The sequence below is a fragment of the Thermobia domestica genome, chromosome 5 (genome assembly GCF_964235325.1).
Source record: "Thermobia domestica chromosome 5, izTheDome1.hap1.1, whole genome shotgun sequence".
Classification (NCBI taxonomy): Eukaryota; Metazoa; Arthropoda; class Insecta; order Zygentoma; family Lepismatidae; genus Thermobia; species Thermobia domestica.
Window position 1 is genome coordinate 251767847 of NC_137458.1, and position 24642 is coordinate 251792488.

General features: G+C 34.2%; 1 protein-coding gene across 1 annotated transcript; it reads left to right on the top strand.

Annotated features, from left to right (window-relative positions):
* The first annotated feature begins 2147 nt into the window (after positions 1–2147).
* Positions 2148–19025, top strand: LOC145686545 (uncharacterized). Its single transcript, XM_081759982.1, has 3 exons — positions 2148–2298; positions 15472–15719; positions 18354–19025. The coding sequence occupies exons 1-3, from the start codon at positions 2170–2172 to the stop codon at positions 18793–18795; spliced, it is 819 nt and encodes a 272-aa protein (XP_081616108.1). The 5' UTR covers positions 2148–2169; the 3' UTR covers positions 18796–19025.
* Positions 19026–24642: the final 5617 nt, after the last annotated feature.

A 24642-nucleotide genomic window follows, 5' to 3' on the forward strand; every position in this document is an offset into this window, starting at 1 on the left:
CATTTCAAATATAGTTTTAAATTTTGATGTAACTACTCTAAAAATTCCATTGGGTTTTCGAAATTCCGAAGTACAATTTCCTCTAGGTGGGCGAACGCCCCACCTTGCCCTCCTGATGGGCGCCCTTGTTCCTGCGTACGAGCCTCATTAACGGATAGAAGGTAAGTCGATGATCATCTCGAAATGTATGAGTCACGGTCTCTTAGTTGATCGATAATTTTAACGCAACGTTCCATTATCGATGTAAACGGAACGGGAAGTTCTTTGTAAATTAAAGTCTGAATCGCTACTCGGATCATATCAATTCTTAGTAAAAGAGGAGATTGCTGCGAGTGGGAAATACAGTATATATTGTATTTCAACCAAAATCAGCAATTGTCGGTTTGCTCTCTCTTTCTTTCATACTGAAACATAACTCCGAACAGTAGACCGAAAGTAGTTCAAGTAGTAACTAAAAGATGTTTGGAGCTGAGTGAAATCGATTGCACCTAATTTTGAACGTTTTGTAACCTTGTTGGGAGAACTTCAATTATTAGAAAACTGCCGTTTCTACGTTTTTCTATTACACGGAAAGATGGCAACAGGGATTGAACGTGATCCACCAAATATACTGACTGTCCAATTCATTGTCTCATCTTTACAAAATTATAATATCATGGAATAATTTACAAAAATTCCTTGAATTCTCACTGTATTGGTGTGATCATAATATGTTCAAATTGTATATAGTATGATGTAAAACTAACAGAAGAAAAGTGTTCAGATAGGATGGACGGAAACATTGAGGAAATTCCTGTTGATGATGTCTTAGGGTGAACGTAGTATCTATCTCATTAGTATTATTGAGCATAATTCAACCAATTGAATCAATTTAAGAGACTGAAGTTAATGACAAGTGATTACGTTGTCTCTCATAATCAGAAAACGTGAATTTAAACGTCAAACGATATATATAGGTTTATCAAAGCTAGCAGTGGATCTCCTACGCTGAAATATATTATTCTAGAATATATTGCTAACAAGTTAAATCAACCAGTTTCATCAAACATATTGCTATAATGTTATGTTTAAGGTTTTTACAATGATATTCCAGAAGTGGAATTGAATTGAAGTTCATATATACATATACATATATATATATATATATATATATATATATATATATATATAATTCAGAGAAAACGCCGCCCGTAATGGATGATTAATAATAACGGAATATTTGTTAAACTTCTGTTTGCTGAAGTTATCTTTTTTCTGCATCCAGGCTATGTGAAATGTGAACCTATAATGTAAGATGAAAACCAAGCTACCATCGTAATAATTATTTGGGTGGTTAAAGTAGACCTCTGTATCCCTTTCAGTACGGAGACTACATGATATATGGATGGACCTACAGCTTTGGTTCCAAGCACATAAAGTCACTCCGGGAAACAAACCCGGGTTGCTACGCCAGCATCGTAAACTCTAACCATATAGCTTTGAGATTCCCTACCATTGTAATACGTTTAATGGTCTCTCACCGAGGACTGAACTTGTAATCTCCTGCACCAAAGGTACACGTGCTAGCAAGTAAGCCAGTGGTGAGAACATTGCCAAACTTTTGTTATGTAATAATTATTTATAAGTGATAGTTTGGAAGTGCTATTGTAATCGTGTTCATGGATCTCTGTATATACTTAGTAATACACAGTGATTTATGGTATGATTGTATATTTCTTTAAAGGAGTTATTTATCAAAGATAAGTAAAGTACCATCTTTTTTGTATAATTGACCGTAACTTCATAAATTAACAAGTATATGCTTTTTACGAAAGTGCGAGATGCGTCCAAATTGATTATTTAAAATACCACGTGTCATCAGCTTCTTCTGAAATACACACATGAGATAATGGCCATCAGAATGTGTACTTATTTTTTTCCTTTCCATCAGTCTCAATATATGTATGAACTATGTTTGTGATGGCACTGGAACTTGTTTAACCTAGTAGTTGGGTGGGGGGAAGGTAAGGAAGCGATTCATTTCACTGATGGCGTAATATTGTTACACTTGTTACTCTAACCGCTATTGTGGGCTAAATGAAGTCTCCTTGAATTCTAATGTTTTTTTATCTTCTCCCTCCCTTCTTCATTCTACATATTTCCTTTCCTTTGGATGCATATTAAAACCATATGTGTGTAGGGGGTATCGAATGGACAGCTGATACATATATATATATACGGTGTCGCAGCCTTTCGAAGTATCAGTCAACATCCATTCAAAAGACATTAGTCTTAGGATCCGTAACAATGGGTAAAATTGTAAGTACGAGTTTATATTTTACATTTTAAGCTTAAATTCGAATGTATAATACTAACTAGAACATTGTTCACTATATGGGTATGCCAGTAACATCATGGTAAATAGGTATCTGTTTCATGTATTCGAGACACACCCAGGTATCAAAGGCTTCCAACTTTCTTCACTTCGACACGTACAATAGGTGACGTGGCTATCATTAGTGCTGTTAAATCGAATGGTTATTCGAATAGTGAATTCTTCGAATATTGTTTATTCGATTAATAGATTCTTATCAGCAGGAGCATCACAAGATAAAGACAAAAATAGGAATTTTGTGTTGTACAGGTATAAATTTATACATTGAGCTTCTAAATTTGTAATCTTGATGACGTGTCAAAATATTAAACGATTACATGAATGCCTACTTAGAAACGAGTTTTTTTTATGTATAGTTGTATGAAAGTTGCTAACTCTCAATAAAATACTTTGGAGCAAATTTCGAGTAGTGGTTCCGATTTGGTTTTAATACCTAGTAGGTTCAGGACCTCATGAACTAAGTACTGCATAAGAAGCTACATACAACATGCACGTCGACTACGTGGGTGCTCCGGGACTCCGGCACCCACAATATTTTAGTTTGGAACCAGGTTTGAACCCGTTTCTCTTGCGTTTAAGTCAGCCGTATTACCGACTGAGCTAGGGCAGCCCCAACTTATCCTTATAGTTACCGGTATATTTTACTTTATCACAGCACAGCCCTTTATGACAGGGTTCATAAAAGATTTTATCTAAAAATAAATAAACATCGAGATCTCCCTAAAAACATATAGTCTAACAAGTCCCGCTATTTATATGTACCAACATAAATTTTGGAAAATCGGCGCCGTTGACATACAATCAAAGAAATATTACTGGTCCCCAGGGCTGGATCTACCATATGTGCAACATATGGTCCTAGCCAAGCAATAAACGTTTTCGCAGCCTGGTACAGAAAATCTTGTGCATGATACAGAGTCTTGCTACATTTCTTCTCTCCGGATTTTCTAGATTAAAAATAAGCTTCCTTTATTTGAGTATTTCTGTAAGATCGGTAACAAGGCTTAGTAAACGTTTCTCTTGCCTACATTTCAGATTTGTTCACTTTTTTTAAAGGATTTCTTTATACTTATAAAATCCAGTATCATTATACGCACCACATTATTTTAGTTTTCCGAAATAAAGAATAATAAGACTAATGTTAACACTTTCTACATTGACTCTTCGTTGCTTTGAAAGGCTAACAATTATTGTCTGTTTTTAAATTATTATTATTGTGATCTAGCAGAAAAAAGGACATTCCGTAAGAAAAATTGTAGTAAATGTGGGAATATTAGTGTTATTAGAATTAGGAACTGGTCTCAAAATTTCAGATAAAAAAACGTAATTTTTAATGTATAAATTTAACAGTTTACTCTCGTGTCTAAATGGAAGTTTAACATCTTTGTTGCAGAATATCTTAGTTTAATTCCCAATTGTATTTCATATTAAATTAATCCGACAAAGAAGCTGGAAAATACATATCTTATATCTATAAATTGGAGTAAATCTAGAAAACGAAGATACACTCAAACTAATAAATTTAATATGAATTTTGAATTTTAAAGATTCGATATTTATTCTATGAAATCTGGAAATATTTCGAGATAAATCTTGATTGAAAACGGCCATCTTCCATAATGTATTGGATACAGTAAGCGCACAAGACTCCAAATCGGATTCCCGCTGAGTAAACATCGAACCTACTACAGTTATTTAGATTCTACTTTAAACTATAGGTCTCTTCCTATACAGCCTCGCTGTCGATGAAGAAAGTAAATAGAAATTAAACTGGAATGATACCGGTTATAATTAATCAAATTGTAATGACACAACGTATGAACAAAATTCCAATTCCTTCACATTATTGTGCAGACAATAACAAGAGATTTAAATGGAAAAAATATTCTTGAAAAAAATGAAATGAAGTGAAATCTTTGAGTTTTACATCCCACGCTTATGCCAGTTAGACTAAAGGAGACGGTGATGATGAATAATGTATGAAATGGTGTAATGAAGAAAGTGGGAGGAAAGGAGAAAACTCAGAGAAAACCCACGCACACGGTGTTTGTCTACCACAAAGTTCACTTGGCGGGGGCTGGGGTCGAAACCGAGACCCCAAGCAGCAGAGGTGAACGCTCTACCACTGAGCCACCGCGGCCCCTTAAAATTATTCTTCTATTTAAAACACTCAAAAATTTAACTAGAAATCCAATCGAAAAACGACCATTAGGAACACCTACGTCCAGATGCGACTACAACATTAAGATGAATCTCGCAGAAATAGGAATAGAAAGAAGAAACTAAAATACATTGCTAAGAACAGAGGTCAATAAGAACTTAAGTGAATGTGGCATTTAACCTCCAGGTTTCATAAGCCATAGAGTTAGATAGTTATTTGAAACACGAATAAGATTAAAAGTGGTCTATTTCTACCAACGATTTAAAACAGAAAATATAAAATAAGGAGCATATAAAAACAATGCTTTCATAAACCACACTACAATATTTTTGGTGATGTAAAATGACGAAATAGATTAATATCGATACATTATAAGTGATTTAGTATTTGAGTAGCATTTCTACTGTAGACCATCGTTCCTAACAGACCATAAATAAACTTAAAAAAAAAGATACTTCAATCTTATGAAGAGCGATCAATGATTTTAGTCTTTTTCTCATTTCCTCATTTAACTCCATCGTCCCCCGTCCTAAAAACTTATTAGTGCTATTTGTAAAAATAGTGTTTTAAAAAGTTCAAGTATATCAGAAAATTACGAATAATAATAATAATAATTGTATGACTTAAGAATATTGAAAATTCATTGCCACAAAAACAAATGGTTGTCATTATATTATATTATCATTATATTGTCAAACACAACCCAATTAGGATTCTTGCAATTTCTCCATTATATATATTTGTATACCTTTCGGGTCCTTGTTTTGACAGGCGAATTGCATTATATGGCAACGTTCAAATAAAGAGCCATATAGTAAATCTACTAATCTATCAAATAGTTGTATCGATTCCTTCTAGATGGCAGCTAAAGTCGATATGGATTGACAGTAGCATCACTTATTAGTGTAGCGATCGATTTAACTGCTTGGTGGATATGTAGCATGATGCAAATGATTCCAAGTTAATATGCCACGTTGCAACATTGTGAAATTTTGATTCCCCATAGCGGCTGAAGGAGGTCCCGAAAGGCAACCATTGAACATTTTCGTTTTTTTTTTGGGGGGGGGCGGCCTGTAGAATAGTGCTGTAGTCCGTGCGTGCCATTTTTAGAAAACCCGATATATATTAAAGGTCTATAGCTCCAATACAATGGGACCTACCATAGTAGGGTCAAGACTTCATTTAGGAACTAATATGTGCGCTATTCAAAAATATACGTGTTTCAGAATCCTGCGGTACTCACGCAACAATTTTTATAGCGGGAGTTTGGCTACGGGCGTATAATTTGAAGTACTCACCAACTATATATAATGCGTCCCGTTCACTTTAGGGATCTAGTGATTGAGAATATACAAATTGGCCTATGTAGGTTACTGCTAACTCAATTGTGTTTTCAACATTCTGCAGTAGCTTATATCATGGCGTGCAGAAGCATGAAAGAAAGTAATGATTGTAACAAGGGGTGGACAATGAGTCGATCGCAGGCTACTAGTAACGGTTCGGATACAACTTTAACCCGTGGGTACCGTGTTTTGTAGCCTCTGTAGTGAAAAGAGATAGTAAAGCTACTTCAACCAATCAAAACTTTGTTTTCAATGCCTCTGTTCTTGTCCCCAAGTTATCTATTAGTTTTCACACCTGACTTCTAGTGCAAGGGGTCCCTCGTTTGACCCCAAGCCATGTGAGAATGTGGTGAATAATTATGTCAGAGTCTCCCGTTTCCTACAACATTCTCATTTTATCAATGTTTCATTATCATTCTCTTAAATTAATTACCCGTTTCCTTAAACCTACGAGGACTCTGAACTAGAATTTTCATTTGTTATTTTTTTTCTTTTCTATCTCATTTTTTTTCATTTATGAATGAAATCTTTCAGTTTAATGTCCTACGGTTGTATCCTTTAGCCTAATGGAGACCAATGATTAAGGTAATGGAATGGAATGATGATGGAATAATTGGTGGAATGAGATTGTGGGAGGAATCGAGAGTACCCCGAGAAAACCCACGGGGTCCACCACAAAATTACTTAGCCGGGAATTGAACCAGGGACCCCATACAACAGAGATAAGTGCTTTATCACTGATCCACCGTGTCCTCAGTTTTCATTTTAGAACAGTGCCAAGAGACTGAAAGCATACTTTTCCCGCACATAGTCGGAAGTCCCACTTTCGCTACAGATGATTGCCCCGAATAAAAACTGTTGAAGTAACTTTAACTTTTAGCTGAAGGCTCAGCCCTGAAAAATGATGTTATACACTAATCAAACAATATAAGGTTACAACTATTATAGACCGAAAAAGTGTCAAATACTTTTTAGTTATTTCGTACTTTTTCCAGTCCTCATCAAACGAGGGGATATAGTAATATATGAGTCATTCAAGAATATTACTGTTTCTCTGTCTGTGTGTACGTTTTCTTCCTTCCTTTGTTCTGAGGTTTGCAGGAAGCTTGTTACAATTCTACATGTGTCCAATATTACGCTCTTCTTCTCCCTTATCTTTTATTTCATCTTGTTTTGTTTCTTCTTTTCCTCTCCTCCTCCTCTTCTTTCTTCTTCTATTATTATTATTATTATTATTATTATTATTATTATTATTATTATTATTATTATTATTATATGAAAATTATGAAATGTTTGATTTAGCCTATCTTGATCCCGTATCTCATATTTTCACTATCGCTGTATCCGTCACTATTCATGGCCGCTGAAGGGTAATGAAACAAAATCAAATTGCTATGTTGTATGCGGATATGAAACACCTTTAGACATAATAGGTACAAACTGTTTTTTTCTATTTCTAACTTTCTTTATGTTGCTTGCTAGCTTTCTAGGTCATTTGTTAAGTTTAAATAGAAAGCAAACAAAGACATTCTTGAACCTAACGGTATATCGTTCCGCTAGAATCCTTTTCGTAACTACAAATTTTCCAGTAATAGCTCAATGGTTTATCGGTAACTAAGAGTGCAAAATGATGAAACAAGATATTGTAGATCCTTGTCTTGTAAACAAATTTGTGCTATGACTAACCTTGGTATATAAATTCCAAAGCTCAGTTTACTCCTTAGCTCAATGATGGGTAAACTACATCCTGCGGGCCAGACGCGGCCCTCTGAAATGTTCTATCGGACCCGGGACATGGTTTCCTAATCGGAAGACTGGGAAGAAGAGGAATAAAAGAAAACCAATAATTCTTGAGGATGTCCTTCTTTTCTCCCTGTTACGTTTAGTTTACTGACCATAAAATAATTATTTACTTATCCACGATATTGGAATGTTATGTTAACACAGAAAAAAATGAAATCTTGAAGTTTTACGCCCCGTAGTTACGCCGGCTAGGCTAAAGGAGACGGTACTGATGAGAATAAATTCAATGGTGGAATGAAGAAAGAATGAGTAAAGTGGGAAGAAACGGGAGAACAAAGAGAAAACCCCACACATACGGTGTTTGTCCACTACAAAATTCACTTGGAGCGAGCTGGGATCGAACTAAGGACCTCATGCACCAGAGGTGAACGCACTAAAACTGTGCCATCGCAGGCCTTATGTTAAAACATAGTGGCACTATGTGTTAATGGGTGAGGTGCGAACTGCTGGCACTTTTGTTGCAAAAAGTAAAGCCGGCTATTATACAGCACGTCACCTGAATTGACGTTTGGCGTCGACTAATGACTGGATAGTTCACAGTTTCCAGATTTGCAGTGAGAAAACTATTTTTTATAAAATGCATCATTGTTGTTTTTAGTAATTACACTGTCCTACTTGTTTTCCTATTTTCTTTACTCCTCTTTAAAAAATGTTTGCCCATCACTACTGTAGCTGTGGTGAACTTAATGCATTTATAATGAGAACGTCAGTCTGAAATGAATATGGGGATAGAACTTTTGTTTAAAAATGTAAGGAACTACAAAATTACAGACAGACGTATAACATAATGATTTGAAAGTTACCGTATTATTCAGAAAATTATTAAATTGTGTTAAGCTACTTTATATCTCATCTGATAATAAATGCATGGGTGTTTCTAACATCTCAAAGAAGGACTGCTCTTGGGAATCTTATCGTCAATAATATCGGCCTAAATACCGATAAGAGGAAGGGATGTAATAACTTGAAGAGATTGTTTAAAGTTTGACATTCCGCCCCATTAACTCTTATAGTTAAGCACTCACAAATTGATTTGACAAAAGCTAGCGTTTTTATTTATTTATTTAGTTTTAAGTCTTAGGTTTATGCCATCTGCACAAAAGAAGACGGGTGATTCGTGAAAATGTATGATTATAAGAAAATTTGAGAAATAAGAATGTGGGAGAAAACGGGAGAGCCCCGAAAAAACTGACCATAAACTCGTATAGCTAACATGATACCAAATCACGTTCTGGGTCCTTTTATCAAAAGTAAGCGCTACATCATGAAGCCACTGTCCAACCCCCCGAAATTTAAATCAAAGTACTTTATTGAATTGTCATCAATTTATAATTATGGCACAGGATGAATCGGGTACACCCTGTACAAAATTCAATATTTATTTGTTTGTCTTTGTATACAAATCAACGCGTTTGACTTGACACATTTCTAGATAACTTTAGGAAATACAACAAAATACTTTGGTTTGAGTAATATTTACCTGTACCTTGGGCAGAAAGTACTCATACATATGCACTATACTTAGTAGAATGTTAGTTTCATATTAACAAAAGAAGAATGTTTTTAATATATGTAAGTGAGTATTATGGGATAGTTGTTGATATGGACATGTTTTATGGTTACCTAGTCAGTGAGTTTGTGTACTTAACAGTTTTAAGAAAAGGATATTTAAGTTATATCAAATAATAAACCAGTTTAACATCGTTTATAGACGTTGTCAGTTTTATTAAAAAGGTGAGATTAATGGTATTTAAATATCGAAGCTAATGTTTTTAATGTCAAAGAAATTCTACCACTTCGGATTTTTATCTCAGCAAACGAACCAGGTTTACGACTATCTTTTTGATAAGTCGTTGTAAAAATTTGGTTTACCTCACCCGGGACTTTGTAAATTCAGTTCCCGAAGAAGAGTAAGATTGAATTTACTTTTATACTACATTTAATGAATACGAACTTAACCGTATTACGAAGTGGTAAAGTAATCATAAGAAAAATGGACAACGAAACAATGCTGCAGGAATCAAATACTAGTGACAGCGAAGAGACTAGTGTAACACCAGGATTGACATCGGAAGATATCTTGTTAGCTTTACAGCGACAAATGATGCAAATGTCTACCGAGATAAAGCAGACCATAGAGCAGAAGTCTGACGAAGCTAACAAGCGATACGAAGAATTAAAGCAGACCATAGATCAAAAGTCTGACGAAGCTAACAAGCGAAATGAAGAATTAAGTAGACGAATGGAACAGAAGTTTGACGAAGCTAACAAACAAAATGAAGAATTAAGTAGACGAATGGAACAGAAGTTTGACGAAGCTAACCAGATCATGGAACATAAGTTCAACGAATCTAACAAGACCATGGAACAGAAGATAGAACTGAAGTTTGACGAAGCTAACAAGCAATATGAAGAATTAAGTAGACGGATAGAACGGATAGAACAGAAATCAGATGAAACGAAACAAACAATTGTCCAGGTGGTGAACGACCTATCTTCACAGTTCGAGGAAAAGTTAAAAAGAATATCCGATGATTGTCAGGAAAAGCACAATCACCAAAATCAAGAAATCTGTGCTGTAAAAAAAGATTTAGAAGTAATAGAATCTTCCATTAAACAGCAAAAGATCCAGGTCAGCAACAACTCTAATAACATACGTGTAAATACACAGTTGTTAGCTACTATTCAAGAAGAGATTAGAACATTACAGGCTAAAGACAACATTTACCGTAATAACTTGGGTAGTGATCGTTTTGAGTTGCCCCACTCACCAGAGATGAACTCGCCTTTGCCGGGGTCTGATGAAGATATTATACTAGATGAAAGTTGTCCGAAGAGTACTGATGAGCGAAACATAGATGGTGTCACGACACAGCATGTCACGGATAGGAACTATCACTCAACAAGAACAAGGAATGAGAAAAGGAAGGTAAAGTCCAGTGTTAAGATGAGTGAAATCCGAGCAATGAGCAAATTCAGTGGTAAGTGTAATGAGAATGCTACTTCTTTCTTAGAGAAATTCCAAGACGAATGCAATATAATGTGTATTGATCGATCACAATATATGAAATTAATACCCCATGTATTACTCCCACCTTGTTCCTTATGGTTTAAAGCAATACGTGACCACATTAGTACATATGAGGAATTCAAAGCGGCATTGATCGCAAATTATGAAAATGACTTTTTGCTGGCAAATAGAGATGCCACCCTTAGAAATCAACACTTCAATCCTCGATTGCACAAATCTGTTGTAGAATTTGTTGTAAATGTCTACAACGAATTAAAGGTCGTTAATCCTTTGCAATCGGAATCGAGAATAATAGCATCGATTCGAAATTTGCTTCCATTTAAATTGCAACAGATCTTATTTTCCACACAGTGTATGAGTTTCAGCCATTTATTGATGCTTGTCCAATGCTACGAAACTCAATACCATGCCATGAATCCACAATTAGGAATAGGTAAAAATAAGAATAATTCAGATCATTTGGTGCCTGTTCGGAATTTAGATATCCGAAGTGTGAATAATACGAAACCTAACCTAACCCGAGTATACTCTAGCAATCCAAATGAACAAAATAAACAAGGTTATGTAGGGAATCCACCTAACCTAACTAATCATGGTAATTATGATGTCAGATCACTCTACAACAGTAGATATAAAAATAATCGAAGTACTGAGCGAAATTCCAAAAATACAGCGAACTACGTGGATAGACGTAATTGGAGATCAAGAGATGGGACTTCATATCAACATCAAAATCACGATGAAAGACATATACAAAACAATGTAGAACCTAATCATGATAGCGCAGTACAGTGTACATTATTAGAACCGTATGCAAGTTCGAATGTAACCTGATTACCGTTAATGAAATTAGGTTAAATTCATGTTAGTTGTAGATTCTTGTAAATTTCTATTTTAAGTTTATGTGTTATTATCAATAATGAAAACGATTCTTATAAATACTTGAAATGCTTAAATAGAGTTTTAGGTAGACTGGAAAATTAATTTTCAAATGATTTTTATTCTTTCTTGTTAATGTGAAGAATCATAATTCGATTTATAATTAATTAAAAGCAAAGATTATTTATATTAGATTGATTTGTGTTGAAAATTTAATTGTCAAAGATTATGTTACGAAGAAAATCTATTCTATAAAATTAATTATTCAACGACTAACTTGAACGATATTCTTCTTTATTATAACATCTTAGTGCTACTATGTATACTTTTAAATGCAACATCTGACTTATTTGTTATTTAATGCGCCCGCAAAGATTAATATTATTTGTAAACCACGTTTGTCCTTTACATTTTTTGAAATCGCACCCTTCGACGACTAATTAAATAAGCGATGATATTTTAATAAGAAAATGTAATAATAATATAGTGGAGAATAATGAAATAAATATAATTAATGTAATTAAAGATAATTATTGATGAAATGTAAGATTTGTTATGAATGTATTTATATATATGTATATGTGAAATATAATGAATAGATATACAAGGTGCGATTAAAATATGATGGGCATATGTAATGTAAAGAACACTAATGTAAACGGACCAGTGGTTCTTGAATATAAAAGCCAAGCCTACTCATGACTTTTATATTCAGTCCCTTTGTCGAGCGACATTTTATACAACAAAATACTTTGGTTTGAGTAATATTTACCTGTACCTTGGGCAGAAAGTACTCATACATATGCACTATACTTAGTAGAATGTTCATTTCATATTAACAAAAGAAGAATGTTTTTAATATATGTAAGTGAGTATTATGGGATAGTTGTTGATATGGACATGTTTTATGGTTACCTAGTCAGTGAGTTTGTGTACTTAACAGTTTTAAGAAAAGGATATTTAAGTTATATCAAATAATAAACCAGTTTAACATCGTTTATAGACGTTGTCAGTTTTATTAAAAAGGTGAGATTAATGGTATTTAAATATCGAAGCTAATGTTTTTAATGTCAAAGAAATTCTACCACTTCGGATTTTTATCTCAGCAAACGAACCAGGTTTACGACTATCTTTTTGGTAAGTCGTTGTAGAAAGAGACTGTGGACTATTTAGAATCTTTAAAATTGCGAATCCTAAGGGAAATGAGAGTTCAAAATTTATAAAGTATCTCAGAAATTTGAGATAGACAGCCCACACTGCTCTGCTGCGTTACAGGTTTTATACTGCTCAGCATTGGCGCATTTACGATTTTGTTTCGGGAGGGGCTTTTGCCTGAAAATGTGAAAATTCTGCAAGATATTTCATGTACTTTACTATAGTAAGTAAGATTTGGGGGGGCTTAAGCCCGGAAGCCCCCCCTAAATACGCCACTTCTGCTCAGCCTATGCAAAGATCGCACATTTCTACCGTAAACAATGAACTAATAATATTCATATATTGTGAATTTTGGAAGAAAACACTATGCAATTCTACTCTGGCGATAACCACTTGCTTCGTGCACGTGATACTAGGAAAACGCTGGATTCTTTATGGCAGTTTTGGATTTTACCTGAAACTATACGTCCATTTCTGATAAAAGTTGTATCGTGCAGAAAAGTGTATGTTAGCTTAAAAAAATAACCTGTGCACGTGGATTTTTCACGAATACCTTCATACTTATTGATATGTGTTCATCATTAATTTCCTTTAGAGAGAAGGACATAGTAGTCGCGTTTTAAACTACGTAAATAATTCATTTCGATACTTGTACAGAGTAGATTTTGTATTATAAGTTGGTGACGAAGAGTTGTGGTTTCCTTGTTTCTTCTTATTCTAAGAATGTCAATTAGGAAAAGCAACTGAGACCTTTCCAATTGGTCTAGTGGCTAACGCATTTACCTTTGATTCACGAGGTCCCGGGTTCACTTGCTAGTGGAAAAGCATTGATCCCATTACAATAGTTCGGATTCCACTTTAGACCGTAGTTCCATGTCATATGTAGCCTCGCCGCTGAAACGAGACGCTAAATTTATCAAACTATAATAGTAAAATCAATAGATTAACCCTAGAGTAAACGTTTTATTATTTAGAAAAAGATTTGAAATATATTTATTTTTTGCATGTAAGAACGGAGGCTCATAGGAAGTAATATACTTATTTACTAGCAGCGTTCACCCCGCTTCGCTGCGGTCACCCCGGAACGCAATAAACTTTGTTACTTAGATAATTTTTACTTTTTCGCTTTCAAGTGATATGATAAAAACCATAGAAGATTGCAGTAAATCTTAACATTATATCGCCTGTCATTTATGTTAACCCGCCCCGCTTCGCTGCGGTCATCCCGGTGCTGGCATATTGTAAAAGTGTCTGTAAAAATAAGCAAATCAATTAAAAAATTTTAAACAGAAGATTCAAGCTATTTTCCGCTGTATATCGCCTGTCATTTATGTTAACCCGCCGAGTGACACGGTCATGCGGGTTGCATATAAATACGTTTGTTTTTACCTATGATGAACTAATAACAAAGGATTTGTACGTTATGCACACTTGAATGGTCAATTATCTCAAGACACTGGTAATTAAAAATTAAAGTGATATGATAAAAACCATCTAGGGTCCAAATCCTAATAACCCCCCAAAAATGAAAGAAATTGGTTCAGCCGTATTAGCGTGATGAGCGGACAAAATTTTGTACGTTCTCTTTTATATATATAGATTATCTAAAAATTTTGAACTTCTGACAAAAATTCGCTTCTTAAGATTTACTCAACAAAGGTTTCTTCCATCCTTTTTCTATTTTGGATAGATTCTTGTTCCACCACTTTTAGTACACACTTCATTAGATAAAGAAATAATCAAAATCTTGAACAAAGATGATAATTTAATGCAAGTTCCATTATACAATGATGCTGAATGTGTTCTGTTTAATCCAGTGGTTCTCAACCTTTTCTGACTGACGACACACTTTCCTGAACGTCAAGGTACACTTGTTTGATATTATTATTATTATTATTATTATTATTATTATTATTATTATTATTATTATTATAGTGAAAGCAATTCGTTTTTATAATGACTCTATATGTCAAGGTATCATGATTCTTCTTACAAGAGTACAGTATGAACGTATTTTAGGAAGACAAAAGTCGTGAGAAAGCAGAACAGATGACTAGTTTTTGTAGCATGAGCTAATATTATTAATTAAGATATGAAGTGCGAATTTAAAATAAAAACGAAGATAGGAATAGTGAAAGAAACATGCAGGGCAAAGAAAATCATATGTAAGGGTATTTGGATACAAAGCTACCAGTAAGGAAAGGATTTGTAAAATATTTTCAATGATGTTTTGTACAGAAACATGGACAGTACCTAGGTATATAAAATGACTGGAGGTTTTCCAAACTTGTATGGGGATAAGAATGAAAAATGGCGAGTGCAAAGCAAAACCAACAAGGAAGAATTACTAATAGCCGGAGAATGAAAATAAGGATATTAAATGCATTTAGAAAGAGAAAGAAAAGCTGGTTGAGACACTGAGAAAAAATGTACAATGAGAGACGTGACACAAGGTATGGTAATAGATAAGAAAGGGAGAGAGCGAAAGAAGGTATTTTGCCGGGTGATATAACTGAAAATTGCTACATGAAGACGAATTGGTTACCTGAGGACCGTGTTAATTGAAACCTTACCAGTTTAAGGCAAGTGATTCTCATAGTAAGAGACTAAACCTGTGAATTAATTAGTAGTTACAAATATAAGTGTAATTCCTAAGTGTAACATTTGTTCCTTTAACAAATAACTAAGTTGTGGAATGCTTACACAATTTAACTATATATTTCAGGTCATACTTCTCTCTCTTTTGGCCACTGTTTTGGCTGAACCACCCTCTTACTTGCCACCATCAAGAGGAAGTCATTCTTTGTTTGGCAATGGATTTGGCAGTTCAGCCAGTGCTTCCCATCTCAGCAGTGTAGCAACAGCTCCTGTGCAAACTTTAACTGTATCAGCTCCTGCACGACCCCGCGCTCCACCAGTTGCCATACTTGCTTACTCTAATGAGAATAATGCAGATGGCTCTTACAGCTTCAGGTGAGTATACTATTCAGTGTAATAGCAGTAGTAATGTTACTCTTAAGATTTACTCCTTCAATAAGGAAAATAAGGTGTTCAGTTTTTTGTTCTACTTTGCAATTTATATTCGCAAATAATATGAAAGACAACTCAAATCATTCCCACTTCAGATTCCATAGGAGGTTACGTAAGTAACGTGATTTCTTCGTTTACTTTGACCGCGTATTTCTTGTTACGTTGAAGTGATTTGTCGCTTCTCCTTCATATTCTATTTTAGTCCTGAAAACTACTGTAGTGATGTATAACTTGTTAGAGATTATGTTGCTTAATGAGCAGTTATAGATATATCTTTGGTGGTTACTTGGATACCTTACATTGCTATTTAGGTTTATGCTGAGTTTAGGGTTGCCATATTTCAAAAATAAAAATTCGGGACGCTACTTTACGAGAGTCTTTGAAACGTTTAAAATGAAAAGAAAATGAAATGAAATGAAATTTTTGAGTTTTACGTCCCACGGTTATGCCGGTTAGGCTAAAGGAGACGGTGATGATGAGTAATGAATGAAGTGGTGGAATGAAGAAAGTGGGAGGAAACGGGAGAACCCCGAGAAAACCCACGCACACGGTGTTTGAAAATGAAAAGAAGTGTTATATACTAATTTATCTTCTCCCATTGGATAGAGTTGTTCAAGTATTACGTAATCACACTTTTAGTCATTGTAGTAGACCTTCTCCTCTGTAGTTAAGCAAATGATTTACCCCGCCCCTGATAAGCAATTTTTTTTTAATTTTTCAGGATTTATTATGTTTTGTGGCTTTCAGAATCTGTTTTAGCTCATTCAAAGTATGATGTTTCCCTTTACACGTTTTGTCTGTTCGTAGTGTATCTTCTCCCCTAATTTTTTTTTATAGAACGGATTAAAATATATCAGAAGCAAGATGCAGATTGAAACAAAGTAGGGGTCTACTAAAGATAACAATAAGATTGAGCAGTAAAACCTTCTGTCCCTGCCCCAATAAAACGAATACTCGTTCAACGTCAAAGTAGTTAAATCGTGAACTTAACGATATAGAATATTAGAAATACTTTCGGGACGCCGGGGTGCATATTTCAATTCCGGGACGAATGGCAACCCTAGCTGGGTTACTATTCAGTGTTTATCCTTTGGTAATTATAATCGCTTAAAAACTCATGTCGGTTAAACATTTGTCTAATAGATGTGTCTGCAATAAGTGATTGACGGGTAAAAGTCCACTAGGTGCCGATTGCATGATATTTAATTATTTATTCCACAATTCATTTTACCATTATACTTTATTTCCAATTGTTACATTTTGTATACACACCACAGAAGTGAAAGATAAATGGTAAATAAACTGTTTCTTAATCACAGAAAGATAATATTTAATCTAATATATATATCGTTCCTCGAAATAGATTTGATTATACATTCTGTTGCTTTTTATGGGCCATCTTAAATAATATTAATTTTGGAGTTGAACAATGCATATCGTTTTGTAATTGTCGTTTCATTTATAAAAAGCAATGGAAAACGTCCATTGAACTTGATTTTGTAATTTGAATCACATAATTAACAAACTTCCTAAGATGTTTGTACACGAAAGCAGCTCGAAGTGAAAGAATACTTTCGATATCTGTTTCAAATTTGGTATATATATATATATAAAAAAAACTTTACATCACTTCCTCATCATTCTCAAGTCTGAGACAATGTTTAGAAGTATTGAACTTCACGGAACTTAATCGTATAAATAAAATATTGACAATTTGCTCGAAAAATTATGAAAGCAAATATTTCCGCTTCTAACACGAAAAATCGGGCTTCGATTCCCTGCCGAAGAGCTGTATTTTTGCTAAAGCGAGTTTCTCTCAGGTACTAGGTCCCGGGTTCGAAAATCATGGGAGAGTATCATACCCATAACAATGGTCCTATCCTAAACTATAAGTTCCATCCTTTGTAGGCTCACTCCTAACAAATGACATAAATACAGATCAATCAAGTATAGTGAAATGGAATCTTGTTTGTGAAAATCTGGCCACCTATCTCTGTCTTTTAATGATTACTGGATCGAAAAATATTCTCAAGAAGCATCCTTGTGCCAATAAGATGCAAGTTTCTTTTTTAAAAATAAAGATTGTTATGTTCAGCTGAATAAAACCATAGACCCATTCGATAGATTTTCATTTAAAGTATTTTGCATATAAAATTTATGTTCAACAATCAATAGGCCAACAACCAAACCTGAAGAAGTAGGATCGCAAATGAACAGTAACTTAGTTCCACCTATAGAAGTATCTCACTTACCGAGTTTCTTACGTAGCAGATTGAAATAGCTGATGTCTCAGTTATAATGTTGAAAAACAAGATTCCCAGTAATAGATTTTTTAGTTATCCAGGTCTCACTCATGTTTGACTCTGCACGGTGAAAATTTTAAGAAACTGCTAATAAGGACTTGTTTCTTTGCTGAAAGCAGTTGCGACAGAATATCCTAATTTTCAAGTACCATTCTATTACTGGTAAGAATATTACGTAAAATCTCTGTAATTTCAAATAAGTATCTTATTGTGTATTTTTTATGCATTTGTTTCATATCTCATATTCATGTAAGGAATCAATTTCTATATCTAGTTACCAAACCGAAGATGGAACATCCCAGGAAGAAGCAGGTTACTTGAAGAACGCTGGCAACCCAGAGCTTGAAGCCCAGGTAGCTGAAGGTTCCTACTCTTACACTGGTGATGATGGTGTTGTCTACACTGTCAGATACGTCGCTGATGAGAATGGATTCCAAGCTTATGGAGACCATTTGCCAACTCCTCCACCAATTCCTGAGGCAATCCAGAGGGCTCTGGATTTCATTGCTAGAACAAATGCCGGTGTTTCCAGCAATGGCGTTGCAAGTGGATCAAGCATTGTTACACACGTTGCATCTGCTTCATCCCAAGGCGGATACAGATATAATCCTCCAAGCGTTAGTGCTTCCAAAGTTTCAGTTCAACGTGGATATGACTACAGGCCACCAACTCAAACCAAAGTACCGAGCAACACTTATGGTGCTCCTGCAAAATAAACATAAGCTTTGATCTAATGGCAAGCCCGTTATGGTTACGAATTTTGCTCAATTGTATGTTACCATGTAAAATAATCTATCTTCTTTCTCTGTATGATTGTTGGCACATAGCATTGTATGATGGATGTCGTAAGGATGAATGAAAAATTATTTTCCGAAACAAATTGTAAATATTTATTTTTTATACAATAGAAATGGGTACTGTAATAAAGTTCATATTGCATTGCAAATGAGTATATTGATTTTTGAATTTGAGTAGTATTGCGTCCTTTATGCCTACAAAGAGGTTCCCACACAGCAATGAAATATTTTCAAAACGTTTCTAAAACGTACCATCATTTTCCTTCAGAAAATGTATCCTACTTCCCTTAAGGAAATATATTCCATATGTTGTTGAAAACATTTTCCAAATAATACTGAAAATATTTTCGCAATATACTCAAAAACGTTGTAGAAATATTTTATACGCCGTTAGAAAAGTTTTCCAAAAAATGTTTTCTGTACCATTTCCACACATTACTGAAAATGTATTTGAAACGTTTTATACAATGTTAACGGAATGGTTTTTAAAATGTTTCGCATGGAATATTTTAAAATCATTTGCCAATAACACTGAAAATCATTTGTCTAAAATAAAGAAATGTTTTCTAAATATTTTTACAATGTATTGGGTACTTAGTTGAAATGTTTTCTGAAGATTTCTAATCCATTTTTAACAAAAATTAATGTTCTGTAAAATAATAATTTTAAAATATTTTCCACTCATACCAAAAAATATTTTCTATACATGACAAAAAAATATTTAGTGAATATTTTCCGTACATCACAGAAAATATCTACTGAACATTTTCTGTGCATGACAGAAAATATTTAGAGAATATTTTCTGTACAAGACAGAAAATATTCAGAGAATATAAGGTAGACATATCAAAAACATTTTCAAATTATTTTCCTTGGTGTTTTGTAACAGTAGAAAATGTTTAGAAAATATTAAACTAGTTTCAGATATGAATTTGTGCTAAGAAAGAAAATATTTACGATTCATTTTTCAAATAGCAATTGATATGTTTTTGATTTGTTATTGTATGTAGTTTCAGAACGTACTTAAAATACTTTCTAACGAATTCTGGTTTTCACATAGAATATTTTAAATTCATTCTGAATATTTTTTCGTCATTACCACGATAACACCTACAGTTTGAAATACATTTCTTTCTTCAATACTGAAGGAAATGCATACTGAACAGTTTTCCAACTCTTGTAAGTTAAAACATCTGGATTTCATTTTTACAAATTAATGGTGTGGTAGAAGTCTGTGTATGTTGGAACCGGTTTAGAACACACGGAAACTTCTATCATCACATAAATTTGTTGAAATAAATTCTAGTGTTCTAACTTATAGGTTGAAGAAAGAAATGTATTTCAAACTGTCGGTGGTACGGTGGTAATGACGGAAAAATATTCAGAAAGAATTTAAAATATTTCTCTGCGAAAACCAGAAAATGTTAGAAAATACTTTAAGTACGTTCTGAAACTACATACAATAACAAATCAAAAACATATCAATTGCTATTTGAAAAATAAATCGTAAATATTTTCTTTGTTAGCACAAATTCGTCTGAAACTAGTTTAATATTTTCTTAACATTTGCTACTGCTACAAAACACCAAGAAAAGTAATTTGAAAATGTTTTTGATTTGTCTACCTTATATTCTCTGAATATTTTCTATCATGTACAGAAAATATTTTCTAAATATTTTGTCATGTACCCGGGATCCCTTAATATTACAAGGCGACACCACAGGGGGCACTGTGCTGTATAAGTGGAGAAAACTAAATTATCTCGGACACACATTCTATATCTATGCCAATATTCATTGAAAAATAATATGGAGGAACAATAACAATCGGAACAAATCACATGCATTTTGTGAAAAGTATTCTTAATGCAACTAAAAAAAATGCTATAGTAGTTTCTTACAGAAGTATTAAAAATATACGAAACTTATAAACACGTGTATATGAGTTTTTCTTATAAAGAATCACTATAAAACGTGATCATATCACCATGAAACCATTTTATTACAACCACGACTCTTAACACAAGGACGACGTGGACCACTCAGATGTCCACAGTCGAGGTGTCTTAATTGTGCTCTTCGTTGTATGTTTTCCACAACACTAAAACAGCTATTGTAGTGCGTAGAATAAATAGAGCACAAGGAAGACATTCCAGTTATCAACATCTGAGTGGTTCATGTCGTCCTTGTGTTGAAAGTCATGATGAAATAACTCGAGTATAAAGAAATCAGGTCTACTAAGCTAAAGTACATAATTACAAAAGGAAAGAAAATGCAAGACTGGACTAAGATTTGAACCTGTAACTTCAACTTACCGTGTCGATGCATTAACCACTAGGCTAATCACTGTTTCCGAATAGTCATTCATTCTACCACTCCTGAAGTCAGTGCTCAAACAACCAGACCGCATTGACTATACCGCAACTTGTGAAGTACTTGGGCAACCAGTGTCTATACTACAGAACCCCACTGGTGCTAAGGTTTATACATGATAAATGGGGAAAATAACTTATTTTATATCATGTAAATATTTAATGCGATATACAATCGATAATTTCTTTGAGTTATTGCATATAATAAAGAAATTATCCTTAAAATGATCTAAATTCCACCATCCTACATTACTTATAATTACATAAACCGAAAGCCAAATAAAGGAATGAACCTTTAAAAGACAATACATAAAATAAAATCCTGTAGATTTATTGAGAATAATTACAGTAATAATTTATTAAATTTTACATTAAGTATACATTTGTAGTACACAATATATTTAATGTGAATACATAAACAAAAAATCTATATTAATTTAAGTCTACTAATTGCATACCGTACATTATAATAGTTTGAAATGTATATACACCTCATCAGTGTATCAATTTTAACAAGTTTTATTTAACATTAAAAAAAAAACACTTTGTAATAAAAGTTCGAACAGAGTTGCACCTTACAAACTCTTCCCCACACCCTAGTATTGTAGTTCAGAAGATGACTGTACCAATCACCGAAAACCAAGCAGCAGAATCATGCGTTTACTTACGTCCCCCCTTCCCTCAACACACACAAAATAAGTTAAACTATTTCTTGAAAAGCTCTCTGTCACCTTCATCTAAGAATATATTAAACGATACGAAATAGGTATATTATATATTATTTTAGAATCTGAAGTGTGATTTAACTGCCATAAATTAAAACTAAGCATAATATGCACGCAAATGAGCTTAAATGAGTACCATACACATCACACGAAGCGAGCCACGCCAATAAAAAAATCACAGTCAATAAGAATTAATTAGATCTTCAGTCTATATTTTTAAATTGGTGTTATGTTGACGCTATGAATTTTGGCCTTCCTATACTAAATGTCTCTATGCCAAACTCTATATATAAAACGTTTTTCGTCGAATCTGCAAATTGAGCAAGCCGCGCGCTAATGATGGGAGGCTGGTGATAGTTCATCACATAGGAAGACACTTTGAAATGACAGGTGAGTCACAACACTTTCTTCCTTTTTCTGGGATTCATCCTTACTTACGGTCAAATTTGGTACCGTCTATGTAGTACCTGTGTGCGGCGTACCTTGAAATCATCTCGGTTGATAGCCTCCAAACACAGTGGACTCCTAAAATAAAGCAATTGTTGTAAAATTACTATTTGTAGCATGTGTGGCAAAATTTAAAAACGAAATATCTCAGAATCAAGGGTAAGTCAAACGAAGCGTTTTATGCAGTTTTTTATCTTACCTCAGGCTATCCAAAATACTAAAACATTGTTTCCTATACTTTTGGAAGTTATATACTAAATATCTTAATAACTATTACTCAAATTTGGTACGCTGAATAAAGTTATAGTGTAGATATAGAATTGAAACTATGATCCAAACTTAAAATAATGAAATTACAGAACACAATAAACTTAACTTAGGATGAAAATGGAAAATGTAGATGCATGAGTATTACTGAGGGAAGGAACGAAAGTAACTCAGCTGGGTTACGAGTTTGACAGAGTTCATACACAGAAATCGTTCGGTGGTTTATATTTCCTGCTTCGACTTAAAAGATAAAGAAGATAAGCTCGCTTTAAAAAGAGTTAAAAAGAAAAAAACTTCTAAGATTTAATTTATTCTGAATTTTTGTTCAGTATTTGTAAATAAATAATGTAGAAAACCGACACAGAGCTTGCCCACTGGACTCTGGCGCCCAAATCCCAACTCCGCTATATGCATGCCTGCCATAAAGTAATAGAGATATAAACTTTTTTAAAAAAGTGCAGATTAAGCCTAGCTTAATATTTACATTTTTTTAACGATACCTACAGTATGGCGCTAAATTCGTCGTACAAAAGCAGAGGAGTGTTTTCTGAGAGTAAAACAAACAAAAAAGTTCCAATAAACTTAGGGCGAAAAGCCCATCGTTCACGTGTTATAGGCTGCCGAAAACATCAAAAAATCAATTCTAAAGGTCCATAGCTCTAAAACTATGGGACCTACCAAAGTCGGGTCAAGACTTCACTTAGGAACTAATATGTGCTCTATTCAAAAAATAGATGTTTTAGAATCCTAAGGTACTCACGCAACAATTTTTATGGAGGTAGTTGGAGAGTACTTTATATCATAGGCCCGTAGTCAAACTCCCTATATAACAATTGTTGTGGAAGCACCTAAGGATTCTGAAAAACGCATTTTTGGATAGGGAACATACTAGTTTCTAAGTGAAGTCTTGACCGCACCAAGGTAGGTCCCATAGTTTTGGAGCTATAAACCTTTAAAGTTTTCATGATTTCAGCAGCCTATAACACATAAACGATGGGGTTTTCGCCCTATGTTTATTGGAACTTTTTTTTTTTTTTACCCTCAGGAATCACCCCTCTGCTTTTGTACACCGAATTTAGCGCCATACTGTACAAATTAATAAGGTAGAAGTATATGTAAGGTAGAAGTATATGTGGTCCTTCTCACTATGCTCACTTATATATACAGGGTGTTTCAGATAAAACGTCCAGTGCTTATAAATCCGAAACGGCTGAGAATAAAAAGATGAAACAAAAACTGAGATGGGAAAATGTCATAGGGCGCATCACATGGTGCTGTCGTGGTGACCCACAGGGCCCTCCTTCACGGGGGCCTAGGGGTCAACTTCAAATTTTCAAATGGGAACATGTATTGAATCATACCTCATTGAATAGTCCTTGAAATACGAAACAACTTTTGTAAGAGAATTTTCGATTTGGGGCACCGTTTTCAAAATGGCCGCAAAAAGTCCTGTATCAGTTTGAAGTTGGCACCTGGGCCCCCTTCACGGAGTTTCCTGAGGGTCACCACAACAACACCACTTGATATGATTTATCATCGTTTTTATCTCAGTTTTTGTTTCATCTCTCTATTCTCAGCCGTTTCTGATTTAGGCCTATAAGCACTGGACGTTTTATCTGATACAGACCCACTTTTTGCGGCCATTTTGAAAACGGTGGCCCAAATCGAAAATTGTTTCCTACAAAAGTTGTTTCGTTTGAATGAGGTATGATTCAATACGTGTTCCTATTTGAAAATTTGAAGTTGGCCCCTGGGCCCCCTTGAAGGAGGGCCCTGAGGGTCACCACAACAACACTATGTGATGCGCCCTATGACATTTTCCTATCTCAGTTTTTGTTTCATCTTTTTATTCTCAGTCGTTTCGGATTTATAAGCACTGGACGTTTTATCTGAAACACCCTGTATATATCTTAAAGACTAGTGATAAATAACACCAGCCCTCTGCTCCTATACCAC